The sequence below is a fragment of the Trifolium pratense genome, linkage group LG7 (assembly GCF_020283565.1).
Source record: "Trifolium pratense cultivar HEN17-A07 linkage group LG7, ARS_RC_1.1, whole genome shotgun sequence".
Lineage (NCBI taxonomy): Eukaryota > Viridiplantae > Streptophyta > Magnoliopsida > Fabales > Fabaceae > Trifolium > Trifolium pratense.
The window spans coordinates 16288655-16305486 of NC_060065.1; the positions used below are offsets into that span (position 1 = coordinate 16288655).

Consider the following 16832-nt stretch of genomic DNA (forward strand, 5'->3'; position numbering starts at 1 on the left):
AGGTTTCAAGTTGGTCCTTTCCGTCAATTTTGTCACATGTGGCAGTCAATTTGCATACGTGGACTGACACGTGGCACTTGGACACGCTGACACGTGTACTGTTCAAACGGTGTTAGTGACAAAACTAACGGAAATGACTAACTTGAAACTTAAAATAAACGTAAGGGACCAAATTGATACTTTTTAAACGTAAGGGACCAAATTGAAACCTAAAATAAACGTAAGGGACCAAATGTGTAGTTAAGCCTATTTAATACTTATAAAGTTAATTTTTACAATTATACTTTTTTTTGTTTACAATGAGCTGAATATCGAACCCAGAATCTATAGCATATTGTCTGAATTCCTCACCACTAGATCAAACATAGAGGGTTATATTTGAGATTTTATTTTTGTCGCTTCCCTTCTTATCTTTTCATATATACTATTGCCAATACTTTTTGAACTATTGGCAATTTTTTATTTTTTATACTTTTTTAACAAATTATCAAGTAGATATTTAATACTTATAAAGTTAATTTTTACAATTATAAGAGCATCTACAATAGAAGTATGATAAGTGCCAAATTTTAGTTAAAATGCATATTAAATGTGGGCACTTGATAAATCGTTTTGAAGGAAATATTGAGTAAAACCTCCCTATTTGATGTAAATATTGTCATGGTCAAAGTTCTTAATCCCAAAACAATTTGTTAGGATTTGCTGAAAAAAGGGCAGGATTTGAAGCCTTCGCTCAGCGAAGCTCAGCGAGCTGCAACGAACCAAGACAGTGAAGTCTGGTCTAGTGGCGAGACGTAGCGAGACGTAGCGAGCAGAATTAGAGAGTTTTGGTATGGTGGCGAGATGTAGCGAGCATCAACGAAAAAATGCTGAGTAAGGTTGTTTTTGCTACGTGTCAGAAAACCCCTTGGTGAAGCAACATGTTCGCTTAGCGAACATCACTTCGCTCAGCGAACTCACCTGATCTGAAATTCTATAAATAGCTATCAGATGTAATTTTTTAATATCAACCACTTTTGTAATAGATCTCACACGAGAGAAACACTAGTTTTAGGGTTCTTAAGGAGTTTTGAAGGTGGATTCATCACAACTTAGGAAATCAAGTGATATGATCTTCATTTCTTCATCTCTTCACTCTTGTAAGTTGATCATGACCATGTGTGGCTAATTTCCTTGTTGTTGGGATTAGATGTAGTTATTTTATGATCATCTCATTTTAATTCATGGTATATATGTTTTATTTATCAATCATTATGAGTGATGTCTTGTTTTACTTATTTTATTTCAAGATTTGAATGATATAGACATATGTTGTTTGAATCAAAAGTTAAGATAATCACTTATTGAATTTCAAAGTTTAGAAATAGATTTTGAGTTTAATAACCACTTTAAATATCAGAGCTTAAAGCTATTATGTCGATTAATGATTCGAGACATCGAAGGTTAATGGATATAATAGATTTCACGGCGTAATCCGGACACGGATACGTTCAACGAGTGATATGTGGTAATAATGATTGGTGAATGAAATATATATACTAATGGTTGATTGATACATGTTAATGAGATAATGAATCTAATCCCGACAATTTCTTTTCTCTGAAATTCTAATCATTTTTATATCTCGCGCTCTTTATGTTCCGAAACAAAAATCATACAAAACCCGCACTTAAAATCATGGATATTGTGAATCAACATTTAATATCGCACTAGTCCCCGTGGATACGATATACTGAAAATACTTGCTTTTGTACTTTCATCAGAGTATTATAAAAATTTCTAAATAATAAAATATTGACTTGGCATGTCATGTAATATTTTGGGTTCCATAGATTTAGACAAAGAAAATGCATATATATTATATTTTGGAAAAATATATCGACCGACAATCATTAGAAAATTGATAAAGATAAAACCTTTATTCTTGCGGTAGATCTTCAAATACGATCGAAGTTGATCTATCACCTGTTGGATGAAACCCTAAGCGAAACTTTTTATATATTAACACAAACAGCCTCCTCAACACAAGACGTTGTACCGAGGTAGATTACAAAAGTTTACAAAGAGTCAGAGAGTCAAAACCATAATCAAATCATACAAGGCTTAAACAAAGCAAAGGATTAGACCACCAACTATGGTAGTTTGAAGATAACGTAATACTCATCGTCTTCAACCACCTGAATGAGAAAAGCATTGAACAATCAATGATTTCTCTCCGTCCATACAACCCAAACACAAGTAAGCCAAATGAGCTGCAAAAAAGATCGATGCGCTCGAGATCCACCTGCTGAAGATGTAAACTGGACAAAGTGATCATGCAATGTAGTGAAATCCACCAAAGGAATGTCAATCCATGAACGAAATAAATCCCACAGAGATCCAACAGTGTTGCATGAGATGAATAAATGATGGGCCGACTCGGCCGCTCCACATCCAAAAACACAAGTGTGAGCTGTAGGAGATAAAACACCTCGAGTAACCAGGTTTACTCTCGTGGGCAACCTGTCACGCAATAAACTCCACGCGAAAATGGAAACCTTCAAAGTAACCTGAGAGTGCCAGATGAGGTTTTCCGCAGCATCCGTAGTAATCGAAGCATGAGAAGTCATAAGCTGATATGCTCCCCTGGAAATGTAGCCTGTGTTAGGGTTGGGTGCCACTGCCACCTATCAGTAGACTGAGCCTGCAAGGAAATGTTGAGAAGTAAAGACTGACACTCCCCAAACATCTCCTCCTCCCACGCCTTCAACTGCCTCCGCCACTCCCACGCCTCCCCATACCCGAAATGAAACTTGAGGCCCATGAGTCATTTTACTAAGGAGTGGTTGAAACAATAGTGGAGCTAATGGAGAAAGTAGTGGGAGGTGTCCGATGTGCAATATAATGTAGGACATATGTTTTTTAGCTATGACTTATTCATACTTTATTTGTTAAGACCAAGCTATCTACATCATGGGATAGACACTTAGGCATTCTGGAACCAGGTTGATCACGATGGGTAGAGCCCGATTTAGATCTCGCTCAATCTACAATTCCATGTACTCTTATTTTCCTAGACCATATATGATGGGTGTATTATATTGCTCGTTCATGTCCTCTTGCTTGTATTTAGCGTATGTATGCATCTGCTCCAAGGCTTCAGAGAATGGAATATTGATTTGCAATCTTTTGAAAATATCAAGAAACCTTGCATACTACCTTTCTTTGTTCTTCTTGGTTGGAGCATGTGGATATGGCAAATTTTCAACAACAACTCTCTTAGACTCGAAGTTATCATCAATGCCTTTACCAATTAGTTTGTCGCTCCTGGTTGAAATAGATTTGCAGTGTTCTTTGGGGTTGTTTCAGTGTTGGCAGAAAATGTCCATCCTTGTGTATTGGCCATCTGCCTAGCTATCTGACCAATCTGATTTTCAATATTTTTTATTTGGGGCATAATTGTTTTTCTGATTTTGCTGCATTTATTGTTGGATTTGTTGTTATTGTTGTTGTTGTTGTTGTTGGTTCTTGCTCATCATCATTTCCATGAATTTGTTAAATGTTTCTTCCATCTTTGACGTATGATTTTGTTGCGGAGGATGCTGATTGTAATTCTAATATTGGCACTGTCTGTTGGATGGTCCAACATCTTGTCTCCACCCCTGACCATAATATGAATTACTTCCTCTATGATAGCCAATGTTGTTTTGATATTGTCTTTGTCTTTGCTGATTTCCCATATAATTCACTTCCTCATTTGACGGAGGACAATAACCAATACAATAGCATTCAGATCCAATACTTTGAGTGAATGTTAAACTTAAATCTATTTTTAGAGTTTAGCATTTAACAGATGATTATCCTAGTTCAAGATTCAAAAAGTATATATTCCTATATATCATTTCAAATTCAAAGATTAAAACATTAAAAACCAGGATAACTTCAATATTGATGAATAACTAAAATCATATATAATACCATGATCAAAAGAAATACATACTAATAGAGTTAATTACATCTAATCCCAACAAAAGAGAGTTAGCTACTCATTGTCATGATAACTTTACAAAGATAAGAAGAAAAGAGATGAACAAACATTAATGGTTGATTTCGGCATCCACCTTCAAATCTCCCTTAAAATTGGTCTCCTAGGGTCTCTTTGTGTTTTTCAGGGTAAAACAAGTTAATAGTTCCCTAGTGCTATGTTTTTTTGGCTATTCATATTAGTCCCGAGATCTATTAACTTGTTTTACCGTGAAAAACGCAAAGAGACCCTCAAAAACATAGAGAATTAAGGATAACTTGTTCAACTATTTCACCAATAAACATACGATCCTAAGAAATGTGAAGACATGTCTTTTAAAGTTGCATCAGTAATCCTCCTCTTCATTAAGGATATGACACTATTATTTGCATTTTCAGATTCAAATTAGATTTCATTATTCTTTTTATTTTGATATACATGAAAAAGAAAAGTACTAAACAACATAGTATATGACAAACATATAAAATATTTTGCATTTTTCAGATTACAATTAGATTTCATTATTCTTTTTTATTTTGAGTACATGGGAATACATGATATAAGAGAGAATTTGAAACACATGCTTTCTTACTCCCTCTAAAATTGTCCTTTGCTTACACTTCGATACACATTAAAGCAACTAATTATTATTATAATAAAGAGATAAATTTGACAAGAACATCAAATGCATTTTGGGAAGCTAATGATAAAAAGATAGATGCTTCATTTGTCATGGCAGACCCTCCTCCAGCTAAATCAGACAATCCTCTAATTGCAATGAAAGGTATTTTTTGTTGGAAACAAACTAAAGCAACAGCAGCACTTTCCATGTCTGTTGGAGTAGCATCAAATTTGGACTTCAAATGTTCTCTATAAGCTCTGTTGTTAACAAACACATTGGCACTAACTCCTTTCTTTACTCTCACTACAATAGGCTTTCTTGGCAAGCAAGTTGTGTTAACACAATTACTCAACTCAATATTCTGTAGTACAAGTGAAAAATTTAACCTCAAATAATTACTGTATTTGTGTAATATTAGCTCACAGTAGAACCAAACAAACTTTACTTTTAACTCCTTTTTAACTAAAATCTATTTTATGGTAAAAAAATTAAAATCTATTTTACAAAATCAATTTGAACAATTTTTTTCCATAAACTTTACTTTTAGCTCACAATTTTTTTTTTCCATAATTTTTTTTTTGAATTTTTATAAAAATTTGTGGAGTTGATCTACTCAATAAGATCTTTAAATTCAACGGTTGGATTGAAGAAATATAATGCCGATATCGAGTTATTAAGCGGAGTAAGTCAATGAAGACTTACTCCTGGAGTCAACGGATCCCTCGTCATATATATATTCAGGATCCGTTGACACCAATTAGTTTTGACACCAAATGTTACACCTCTCAATAACGTTTTAACCGATATAAATTTTATAAAATCAACCGTTGAATTGAAAGTTTAGATCATATAGATCATTTGTGTAAAATTTTAGACAAATCCAAAATCATTTGATATGCTATTGAGACACATAAAGATTAGCGACATTTAAAAAAAAAAACAAAACCGTTAATTTTGATGTATCTCAACAACATATCAAATGATTTTGGATTAGTTTGAAATTTTACATAAATGATCCATATGATATAGACTTTCAATCCAACGGTGAATTTTATAAAATTTATATCGGTTAAAATGTTCATTTGATGTCATCAACGAATCCTAACTCATATATATATATATATATATAAAATAATTACATGAACAAAATTGATTTTTGTCACAGCAGAACCAAACAAACTTTTACAAACTCTTATAATGAGATGGTGAATTAGGGTTGAATTTAACTCACCTTAAGCTTTCTTGCAATTTCAAAGTAAATTTTATCTACCGGAACCCAAAAAGCAGCTTGCCAAACTTCAGGAGTTCCATCTACAGGAAAAATCCTCTCTGGTTGATACCAAATCTTGTTCAAAAGATTTTCCACGGATTTGGAATGTTTTGTGTAGTTATTGTAATTGGAAAACTTAAGATAGCCAATTTCACTATTGAAATCTCCATTGTCTTCGTCCTTATCTCCAAACCTCTGCTCAATTATATCATAAAAGTTAGATCAAATTATTATATTTAGTATTGAACTAAAATTCAATATAGGAGTAAATATTTTTACACCATCAAGTAATGGTAATTGACTTTATTAAAAATATTTTTACACGATCGTCTAATAAACAATTATCATTTTGTCATGTCATATCAAGAAAATGGGGTGAAGTGGGGTGATGTGACAGAAAACATGATTGGTATTGATTGATAGTGTAAAATAATTTTACACTGTCAGTGCATATTCCTTTTTCTCCTTTACTTATAACTACTTTAAAAAATTGTTTGATCGTGTAATACTTTTTACACCATCGACACCACTATGTATCAAAATTAAATAATTATCTTTTAATTAAACTATTACTAAAAATTGTAAGAAAAAGTAGGCAAAGAAAGAAATTATTATGCGAAATACGAGAATGGATTCTCTCAATTTTATTTTCCTCAATTTCCTCAATTTTTCTTATTTCTACTTATTTTTTTTGACTAATCTCTACCTTTTAATTCCCTTTTTTTCCTCTTTTTCCTTTATCTCTCCTCATAAATCAATGGCTAAAATCCTACTATTTTCCTCATGTAATGGAGAGAATCCATTCTCGCGAAATACATTGGCAATTTCCTCTGCCATCTGCCAAAACAACAACTATTATATATATATATATATATATATATATATATATATATATATATATATATATATATATATATATATATATATATATAATGAGTCTTGTTAACGAGTGCTCCTGGGGCACTCTTTAAACATTCAATTTAAAGAAATTTTTTATTCAAAAAGTTAAATACTACAACTTCCAATGTGTTGACTTTACACATTTCCAAAACAAATCTATAAAAAAATTTACTCCCTCCATACCACAATATATGTCGATTTGACACTTTTAGACATATTAAGAAAGGTAATTAATGTTGTATGGAAAAGAGAGATTATGAGTTGATTTACAAAATTGTCCTTCATTTATGGTATGGAAAAAATAAATTGAAGAATTGAAATAATAGAAAGTAATAAATAGTTAAGGGTATAATAGGAAAAATAAAATTAAATAGTGGGTAACTATTTAAGGTTTTAAAGAGTGCCCCGAGAATACTCGTTATCATTTGCCTAATATAATAGTGGGTAACTATAGAAATAGGGGAATATATATTCAAGTAACGAATAATAATAGTACGTGGATAAAAAATAATTGTTATTTTCTCATATTTTCTTTTCATTCTCCCTAAATTAATTTGGACATAAATACTCCTAAAATATAATAGTAATTTTTTTTTATGATTTGTGACTGTAAATCTTCTAGGACTTGAAAAAGCACAGCTTTTCAACGTTTGCAAAATTAAACATAGTTATAGTTGAGTGTGGAATAATCTATGCACTTCCTCACATTATGCAATTGTTCTACTCATTTGTGCGTTCATTCTCTAATCTACCAACCTCTTTGTAATGAAATATGTTTATTGCTCAAAGGAACGCCAACAAGCTAAGTATTTAGATCGCTTCAAGCTTTCATTTTTTTTGTGCTCTGAATATATTTTAAAGATTATAGAAATCCATAAGTGTGTGTTTAGAACATCTTCCATAGTGATACCACTTTGGGTATCATACATTATTAACAAGTAATTCTTATAATGTCATGTAATACTTATGCAACTTGTTGGTATTTCAAGTGTAAGTTGAGTCCCACATCGGATGAAATGGTGAATGTTGAATGGTTTAACACCTTAAGGTTTTGGGTTAAAGTGTGGTGTCCAAATCACTTGTGAAGTTGTTCAAGACCCGATGTGATGATCCTCCGGACCCCCTCAAGAACCAATAGTGGTATCAGAACCGATGGTTGTTGATCCGGCTCCTTGTGTCGAAAGTCTTCCTGACAAGGTGTTCAGGCGGCGTGTCCCGTTGAGACCAAGAAACGACGGTACGAGTGGATGAAAAAGCTTCTGTTTGAGAGGGAGCATACCCATAAAATAATGGATTGACTCACACTTAAGGGGGAGATGTTGGTATTTCAAGTGTGAGTTGAGTCCCACATCGGATGAAACAGTAAATGTTGAATGGTTTATAAGTGAGATGACCCATAAACCTAACGCCTTAAGGTTTTTGGTTAAAGTCTGATGTCCAACTCACTTGTGAAGTTATTTAAGTCCCGATGCGTTGATACCCCGAACCCCCTCAAGACCCATCACAGCTCATATAGAAAGTATACCTAAAGTTATTTTGTCTAATCTTATTTTTTAGGAGATCAAAGACACCCTGAAAGTAATAGATTCTAGATAGATTAATTATGTACAGTACCTCTAATTAATTAAGTATGGGCGGGGCACTCTTTAAGCTCTTAAATAGTAAGTTTTTTTATAGAATTTTTATGGAAATACATAAAGTCAACACATTAAAAATTAGAGTATTTAATTTTTTTAAGGGAAATGCTTAACATCCCGAAAAGTTGTATCACGAGCGGCTCCCGAATGACGTGGCACGCCCACTTTGCATGTTTTACTTTTCTTTTCTTTTTTTTTTTTAATAAAAATTGTGATGTTTTGCTTATGACTCTATCTTTCCCCAATTATTCAACAAAAGAACTCTCCAATTTATTTCTGTTTTCTTCTTCCAGAACTAGTAAACCTTCCATGGCAACTATCTCTGCTGACAAAAGCGTACTCGATCACAACCGGTTCTCTTCATAGTTCATACCTCTGTACATTTCTGGAAGCCAAATTGAGACATTAAGGATTTAGTTGTGCGCAACTGCAAGTATTTCTCTCGTTTTTTCCTTCAAGCTTTTTTCATCTTCACTATTTTATTTTTTCGGTACTCTCTCACCATTAGGAACCTGGGATCACTATATAATCATCCTCACTAAGTGATAGATAGCAAGCGGTCCCAAGTTCCATCAGAATCATCACCCTCACTAAGTGATAGATAGCAAGCGGTTATAATATTTTAATTTAAAAATTAAATAAAGAAAAATATATAATAATTGTTCAAAGCGTTTCGTGAAGAATTCGGGAGAAATTCATTCGTGACAAATAGCAATGCTCTTTTTTTAATAAAAAGTTTCTTTTAATGAATGCTTAAAAAGTGTCCCGGAGCACTCGTTAGCAAGACCCTATAATAAAAACGTTGAAAAACAAAGGAAAACATGAACATCTTATAATTATGGTACAAACTTTTGCAACCATAAGATAAAGTTAATTTTCTCCACAACCTCAAAAAAAAAAAAAAAAAATTCTCCACTCCAAAGGGCACAGACAGGAGTCAACCTATAATGGACATTCAACGTATAATAGATGAATAGTTAACTAAAAGTTGTCGTTTGTTTTATTCTCTAAGTACGTTTCAATGTCCTATGAGTAGGTCATTGTTAATTGACTTTTAACAATTCATGTTAACAGAAGTACTGGTATTTTTCACGTGAAGAAATTATAACCAGTAGACCAAAAAAAAGCATTAATTTGACCAAAAAAATAAAAAAGAAAATCATTTTAATTAAGGTAAAACAATATTTACTTTCTTCTTCAAGATGATAGATTTCCTTACAATCTCAAATAATTAAATGCGTAATTTAATTGATTAAAAAAAAGCGTAATTTAAGGTTTTTTTTTTGTTAGAAAAGTTACAAAAATTGGAATTTGATTTTTGGTTGAACAAAAATTGAAAATTATCATTGAGTTTGAGTATATAGTCCAAAGTAATAATAAAAATTACAAAATTTTCCATAAATAAATTTGATATTTTTTTACATCAAATAAAATAAATTGGATATATAGTTTGTGTGTGTGTGTGTGAATTTCATGGTCTAAAAAAAATAAAAAATTGCCTACTAGTTTACACATTTTTTGTTTTTTTGGAATACTAGTTGGCACTTGGCAGTCTAAAAACTACACAAATACAGGAAAGCTTAGATGGTCGAATTTTTAAGTGCGTAAGTGATTTGATCTCTAAGGTTTATATAAAAATATAAAAGAGGTAAATTAATATAAATGTAAGTGTGAGTTTTCAATGATTTTGTCATTTCGTCTATTAATAAAAAAAAATTCTATGATGAAACATCTTCTTTAAATTAAACTAGCTGCCAGACAGAACGCGACTGTGACTATTATGTAAATTTATGTCAAAAAAATAAAAAATATATCACTTATGTTATAGTGTTAATGGTAAGTTTGTTAATAAAAGATTTTTGCTGCTTAAAAAAATCAAGGGTATTGTTGGTATTATGAAAAGTCCACACCAAAATTTTTGTATCCTCTTTATATATAGCTATAGAATAGATAATTTCTTTTTTTACATATTATCTATTTTTAATCTTTTAAAAAAAGAAAATACAATTAAATGTGTTGACAGATTAAAAAAATAAATTAAGTGTGTTTACTTCTTAGCAAAGTTTGGTGTTTCTTCAAACATGAATATCCCGGTCCACAAGTCTCCTCCGCCAAATTTATCGGACCATCTCTTTACTAACTATGCCGAAATTTGGTTTTGCATACCCACCAAATTTACCTGACCTTCTCTTTTCCAACTATGCCGAAATTTGGTTTCGCATACACGCCCGGACTTTCTATAAACCAACAATGCAGAATTTTAGTTTTGCATACTATTGTCTTTTTTCTCTTTTTGTTATTTCGCTTTTTTTTGTTCTTGTTCCTTATAACAAAATAAATAAATATATAAATAAAATAAATATATTTTTTTAAGATGATGTTAATAACACTTAAGAGTAAAATTCCATGAGCTGTAAAAAAAAAAAAAAAAATAGAGTGAATTACGGCTAGAGACAAATACATTGTTAATTATAGCTTTCAAACATTTATGGCAAGAATCAAAAAAATAATTACAAAGATACTCTTTCTCAAACAACCATAAAAACATTCTTAATATTTTGTTCTCATCATAATAGTACCATAGTCAATCACACTATCAAAAAAAAAAATTCTCTCTTTTTACATCACATCAAATTTTGAATTCATGATTATGGTTATCTAACAAAAATGGAATGTTCATAATCACCTCACCAATACCAAATCCATCTTGTGTCATACGTTGTTTCACACTACCTTTTTTTTCTACATATAGAGTTCAAAATCTTCTTTTTTATCTCATAAAAATCATTTTTTTTTTATAGATTCTGTTCTGGGTTTTGGAAGATCATAAGATGAATGATCTTAGAGATAAATTTCCTATTGGAATGCGTGTTCTTGCTGTTGATGATGATAGAACATGTCTCAAGATTTTGGAAAAACTTCTCCTAAAGTGTCAATACCATGGTATATGTTATTTACTTTTTTTTTTTTTTTTTGGTTTTTGATGTGACAAATCTTGATCATGTAGGGTATTCTCTAAGTTTTTGAGATACATGTATTTATGTATATATGTTAGGTTAGATTATAGATTATAGATTATTATCTAGCCATTGCTTGTATGAATCAATTAGATTAGTTTTTAATTTTCTTTGATATTTTTTAGGTTTGACTAAATTATATTTGATTGATAACATTCTTGATTCTCTTAGAGATATTAGACATGATTTGGTTTTTAAAGTTCAATTTTTTTTTTTTAAATTCTTTGGTGTGTCTAATCTTTTGTGATCTTATGTTGTTACTTGGATTTCAAAGATATGATCACATCCAAATCTTTTGTGATCTTATGAAGCTATAGGATGTAACGTAGTAATTCTTTTCCAATTTCCAATGATTTTAGAATTTAGACTTATTTTATTTTAACATTTCATAGATTTTATGTTCTGATTTATCTGCAATGTATAATTTGTTGCAGTAACCACTGCTCAAAACGCGATAACGGCGCTGAATTTGTTGAGAGAAAACAAAAACAATTTTGACTTAGTAATCAGCAATGTTCATATGCCTGACATGGATGGATTTAAGCTGCTTGAGCTTGTTGGACTTGAGATGGACTTACCTGTCATAAGTAAGTTATGCAATTCTTCAATTCATGATATAATTTTTACTCCGATCTGACTCCTCTAAAGTGCGGAAATGTGCTAATAAAGTGCGACAATAACCGTCAACAATTGATATTAGTGATAAAATATATGGTTGTTTAACGAAGCATTAACATTACAATGTGTTTTAATTTTCAGTGTTTTCGGCAAACGATGATCCGAAGATGGTGCTTAAAGGAATTACTCATGGTGCTTGTGATTATCTGTTGAAACCTGTTATACTGAAAGAGGTACAAACCATTTGGCAGCATGTAATCAGGAAGAAAAAGACTAGCAAAAGAAGCAACCACGACGTGCGAAATTCTGATGGCGGAAATGGAATAGATTCTGCTTTGACAGGAAATTCTGATCAAAATGATAGGCCTTCTAGTTCTAGAAAAAGGAAGGAAAAGAATGAAGATGATGTTGATGAGGAGAATGAGGATGATCAAGATAATGATGATCCAACTGCGCAAAAGAAGGCTCGAGTTGTTTGGACCCCTGCCTTACACCGCAAGTTTGTTGCTGCTGTTAATCAATTAGGCATCGACAGTAAGTTCTTCCTTCTTTCTTCAATGCAAAAACAATTCTCATCATAGCAAGACATGTTGGTAAGACATTTGTGTAGTTTTCTGATACTAAACTCTGTTTCTTGCAGAGGCTGTGCCGAAAAAGATTCTTGACTTGATGAATGTTGAAAAGCTTACAAGGGAGAATGTGGCCAGCCATCTTCAGGTATTTATTCGTATCTCTTAGACTTTAGCTTTATAAGTTACGAAACACTGACATAGACACGGACACTAGACATGAGACTGACACATCGACACAACTAATGATTTGAAAAGTTGAATGTAACCAAATGTTGGTGTCGTGTCAGTGTCAGACACCGGACACACATTCAAATTCAGTCAGGCCTTTCAATGCTTTAGCTTTATAAGTTATGAAACACTAACATAGACACAGACACCAGACATGAGACTGAAACATCGACACAGCTAATGATTTGAAAAGTTGAATGTAACCACATGTTGGTGTTGCGTCAGTGTCGGACCCCAGACACACATTCAATCAATCCTTTTAACTCGGGAAAACTTACTGATTTTTGAATTTTCTGCAGAAATATAGACTCTATCTGAAAAGGATTAGTGAAGGGGAAAACCAACAAGCTAATATGGCAGCATTGTTAGGTAGTTCTTCGGATACATCCTATTTAGGAATGACTTCTCTCGGTGGCTCTACACAGTTTCATAACAATCCTTTCAAATCCTTTGCATCTGGTGGTAGTAGGAGTAATATATTCAACACTCCTACTAATGTGAATATGCACGGATTCTCTTCTTCTGGAACCCCTCAGCTGAATCACACACATAATGGTCAGCTAAAGTTCCAATCGGCCATGACTCACGATAATCTGAACAATGTTCTAAAAATGCCGATGTCTTCTGCAGGACTTGATCAATTGTTACACAGTAAAGGTATTACTGTTAGTCCTAATATTCAAAACATGACCAATAAACTTCCAGATTATTACAAGCCAAAAGTAACAATGAGTTGCACAAACAATGCCTTGATTTTAGAATCGAATCCTCAAGAGAAACAAGTAGCCTCTCAGAATTCACAGTATCTTCCTTCACTTGAAAACCGAAGGTGCAATGGTATTTGGTCAAACACTATGCAATTACCTGGAACAAACTCTTATCTTCAAAGAGAAGGTTTCGGCCATGGTTCTGCGTCTCATAAGGATAACAGAAATGCTGCTATACCTCATACAGAAGCATATGAATTATGCAATAATGTGCCATTTCAAGGTCGGGACAATAACCATAATAATCATGATGGAAGTTACCATTCTTCTCATGTGGTTGGAAGTTCAATAGGCTCTATGAATCCTGCTGTGAATGCTGTTGAACCAGAAGAAAACTTGGACTATAATTATTGTGATTCGCTACAAATGAAGCGTGATCGTACCACTGAGCTAACAGAAGGACCGTCATTCAAACCACATCAGGCATATATGATGAACAACCAGATGAAGTTTCAAAACAGTGGAATCTCTAATAATCCTGGTTCACTCGAAGACGCTTTCCGTGACATGATCAAGCAGGTAATGAAATTTATACAATGTGAAAAAAAAAAAGTTCTTTTCTGAGATTTTTTCTCTATTTCTTGCTGATAATTAATTCCTTTTGATGCAGAAACAATTATATGCTAATTTCTCTGGTGGGACAATGTGACAGCAAGATTTGAAGTAGACATATATGCATCAATTGAATCCAAAATTTTGTCCTTAAGTTAAGGGTTGCAGATTTTCTTAAGATTGTTTGTTTTCAGCAAAGGGCTTTTTCTCAAAATCTCTGAAAACACATTGTTTTTCACTTTGCTCATTAGTACTTTATGGATTTGATACAATTTTTTATTTTGTCAAAAAAAAAAAAAAGATAATTTATATTTTTTCACGCATACACAAGCACACACAAGTGCACGGACATATATACACGTGTTCGCACTTAAATGCCTAAAGTTTTAGTGCCCTGTGTGATCGCTCCTCTCAAACATCCTTCTGCTGATTATCTTTAATGAACTCTCTCTTCCCACCATACTATTTTCATCCACAAAATTCGAGCCCAAAACATTTTTTTATGATATTTTTTTTATGAGCCAATGATGTTGATATATACCAATTGGTTTAACAGTATGAACCATTAAATTTGATATTTTTTTTTACTTTCTTTCAAGTGGATAAATTAGAAACATTGAGAAAGTTCTAAAGTTAACCTCAATTTTCCTAAACTATTTTTTATTGGATCCTTAAATTTGTCTTAATTTATAATTAAATCATTGAACTTTGAAACAATATATATATTACCTCTCTAAACTACTAAATAATTTTTGTAATTAAATTATTGAAATTTTTTAAAGCCCAATGCAAAGTTTTGTAGTTTAGGAAACTATACTTGAAATTCTATAAGATGTTTTCTCTTTAAGCCTCCTATAGTTTTTTTTTTCTTGAAATTTACTTTTTTGTCCTTCAATAAAAATTTCGGTTGCTACGAACCGAATTTTTTTTGCCTTGAAAAAAAAATTCTGTTTCTGTTAACCGAATTTTTCCTGAATTTGAACTAGAAAAAACTTCGATTTCTGCGAACCAAAATTTTTAACAAGAGCAAAATTAGAATATTTGGGGATATAAAAGATACATAAGAGGCCTAAAGAGAATATGGCATTCTATAAATAATTGAAGCAACTTGTGTGTACCTGCCAATGCCATTGTCCTGTGTGGGTCCAATATTGTGGAATAGTCACATCTCCAATTTGGAATTTACATTACCTGCAATTCCATAATGCAAAACTCCTTTCACATTAAACAAAGTAAGTAGCAATTGGGTGGCAAGACATGAGACAGAAGAAACTTAGCTTACCATACTCTCTCCAGACATAACAACAATAACCTTCTTTTTTTCTAATTCGCCAATACGAAAATGTCTTCCTATACATAGTTTTCGACAAAATATGAGGCCGAGGAAGAAGGAATATGCATATGTATAATGAAATAACTGAAAACATATTATTATTCTAAAAATTACCAGCAAAGTCAAACTTATTATGAAGCACAAAGCTTGATGATTGAAGAAGAGGGTTCAACTCATAGGGATTTGGCACAACTATACCAATATATGGTCCTTTGTTGTTGATATTGCTGATTTCTTTCAAAGAAAATTGATTAATTGCACCATCTGTCTTAATGCTACTTCCTAATAATACCACCACAAGGACACCTAGAAACTCCATTTTCTTCTAATGGTTATATCTTTTAGGGACTCCAAATCCAATCATGAAAATATGTAAATATATGCACATAGATAAGGTTGTGAAAGTATTAAATAATGCCACGTAGGAAATGAACAAAGCATAAAATAAACACACAAAATTTCTTTAGATTTGATATCATGCTAGGAGACAATCATTCATTTTTTTTATTTATTTTTTTAGTTTTGCTAGCTAGTGTTCAAAACATCTTAAGAAATTACTCAAGAGTACTTGAATGAGGTGGTAACAGTGGCGGAGTTAAACTAAAATTTTCTGGAGAGTTATAGTGGAATTTCAATATTTTTATAGGTCGTCGCGTGTGTGTGTGAGTGCGCTATGTAAACAGAGATATCAAATTACACTAATGTTATATTTGAGTAATTTTATGCCGCACCAGGAAACTTGACCCATTTATTAAAATTAAAATAAAGATTAGTGGCAAATGTTATAGTTAATTTTATCATGACACCAAAATTGACCCCAAAATCGAATAAGGATCAAAAGTTAGAAAAAAACAGAAATAAGGGGACCAAGACTTTAGAAATATGGAATAAGGACCACAAGTTTGAAACACATGATTTCTTTCTCTCTTGCTTACTTACACTTTCAGAAACAAATGAAAGCCACTAATTATTATTATTATTATTATTATTATTATTATTATTATTATTATTATTATTATTATTATTATTATTATTATTATTATTATAAAGAGATGAATCTGATAAAGCACATCAAATGCATTTTGGGAGGCTAATGATAAAAAGGTTGATACTTCATTGGTCAATGCAGAACCTTCTCCAAATAGTTAATGCTCTAATCTCAATGATGTTGGGTTTCAATTGTGAGTGGTTAAGTCCCACATCGACTATCTATGGGAAAAATGTTGGATTTATAAGAGAAGTGACCTATTAACCTAATGCCTTAAGGTTTTGGGTGGAGATCTGGTGTCTCCCTTTCTTGTGGTCCTGGAGCA

At 32.1% G+C, this 16832-nt stretch overlaps 2 protein-coding genes and 1 pseudogene across 2 annotated transcripts; 1 reads left to right on the forward strand and 2 right to left on the reverse strand.

The window, feature by feature from the left end:
- Positions 1-2201: 2201 nt before the first annotated feature.
- On the reverse strand, positions 2202-2810 carry LOC123895953. The gene is made up of 2 exons (XM_045946417.1): positions 2781-2810; positions 2202-2666 (listed from the first exon to the last, which is right to left on the reverse strand). The coding sequence occupies exons 1-2, from the start codon at positions 2808-2810 to the stop codon at positions 2202-2204; spliced, it is 495 nt and encodes a 164-aa protein (XP_045802373.1).
- A 1660-nt stretch (positions 2811-4470) lies between these two features.
- LOC123894457 lies at positions 4471-15931 on the reverse strand (annotated as a pseudogene).
- On the forward strand, positions 10689-14493 carry LOC123894456 (two-component response regulator ARR12-like). Its single transcript, XM_045944468.1, has 6 exons — positions 10689-11375; positions 11884-12036; positions 12209-12601; positions 12708-12784; positions 13167-14153; positions 14245-14493. The coding sequence occupies exons 1-6, from the start codon at positions 11264-11266 to the stop codon at positions 14281-14283; spliced, it is 1761 nt and encodes a 586-aa protein (XP_045800424.1). The 5' UTR covers positions 10689-11263; the 3' UTR covers positions 14284-14493.
- Positions 15932-16832: the final 901 nt, after the last annotated feature.

Excerpts from the sequence above, each read along its gene's own strand:
- LOC123894456 (XM_045944468.1), top strand. The coding sequence starts at position 11,264 with ATGAATGATCTTAGAGATAAATTTCCTATTGGAATGCGTGTTCTTGCT. Across the intron at positions 11,376-11,883 it reads CCTAAAGTGTCAATACCATG|TAACCACTGCTCAAAACGCG; the intron begins GTATATGTTATT and ends AATTTGTTGCAG. Across the intron at positions 12,037-12,208 it reads GATGGACTTACCTGTCATAA|TGTTTTCGGCAAACGATGAT; the intron begins GTAAGTTATGCA and ends TTTAATTTTCAG.
- LOC123895953 (XM_045946417.1), bottom strand. The coding sequence starts at position 2,810 with ATGACTCATGGGCCTCAAGTTTCATTTCGG. Across the intron at positions 2,667-2,780 it reads GGCCTCAAGTTTCATTTCGG|GTGGCAGTGGCACCCAACCC; the intron begins GTATGGGGAGGC and ends GTCTACTGATAG.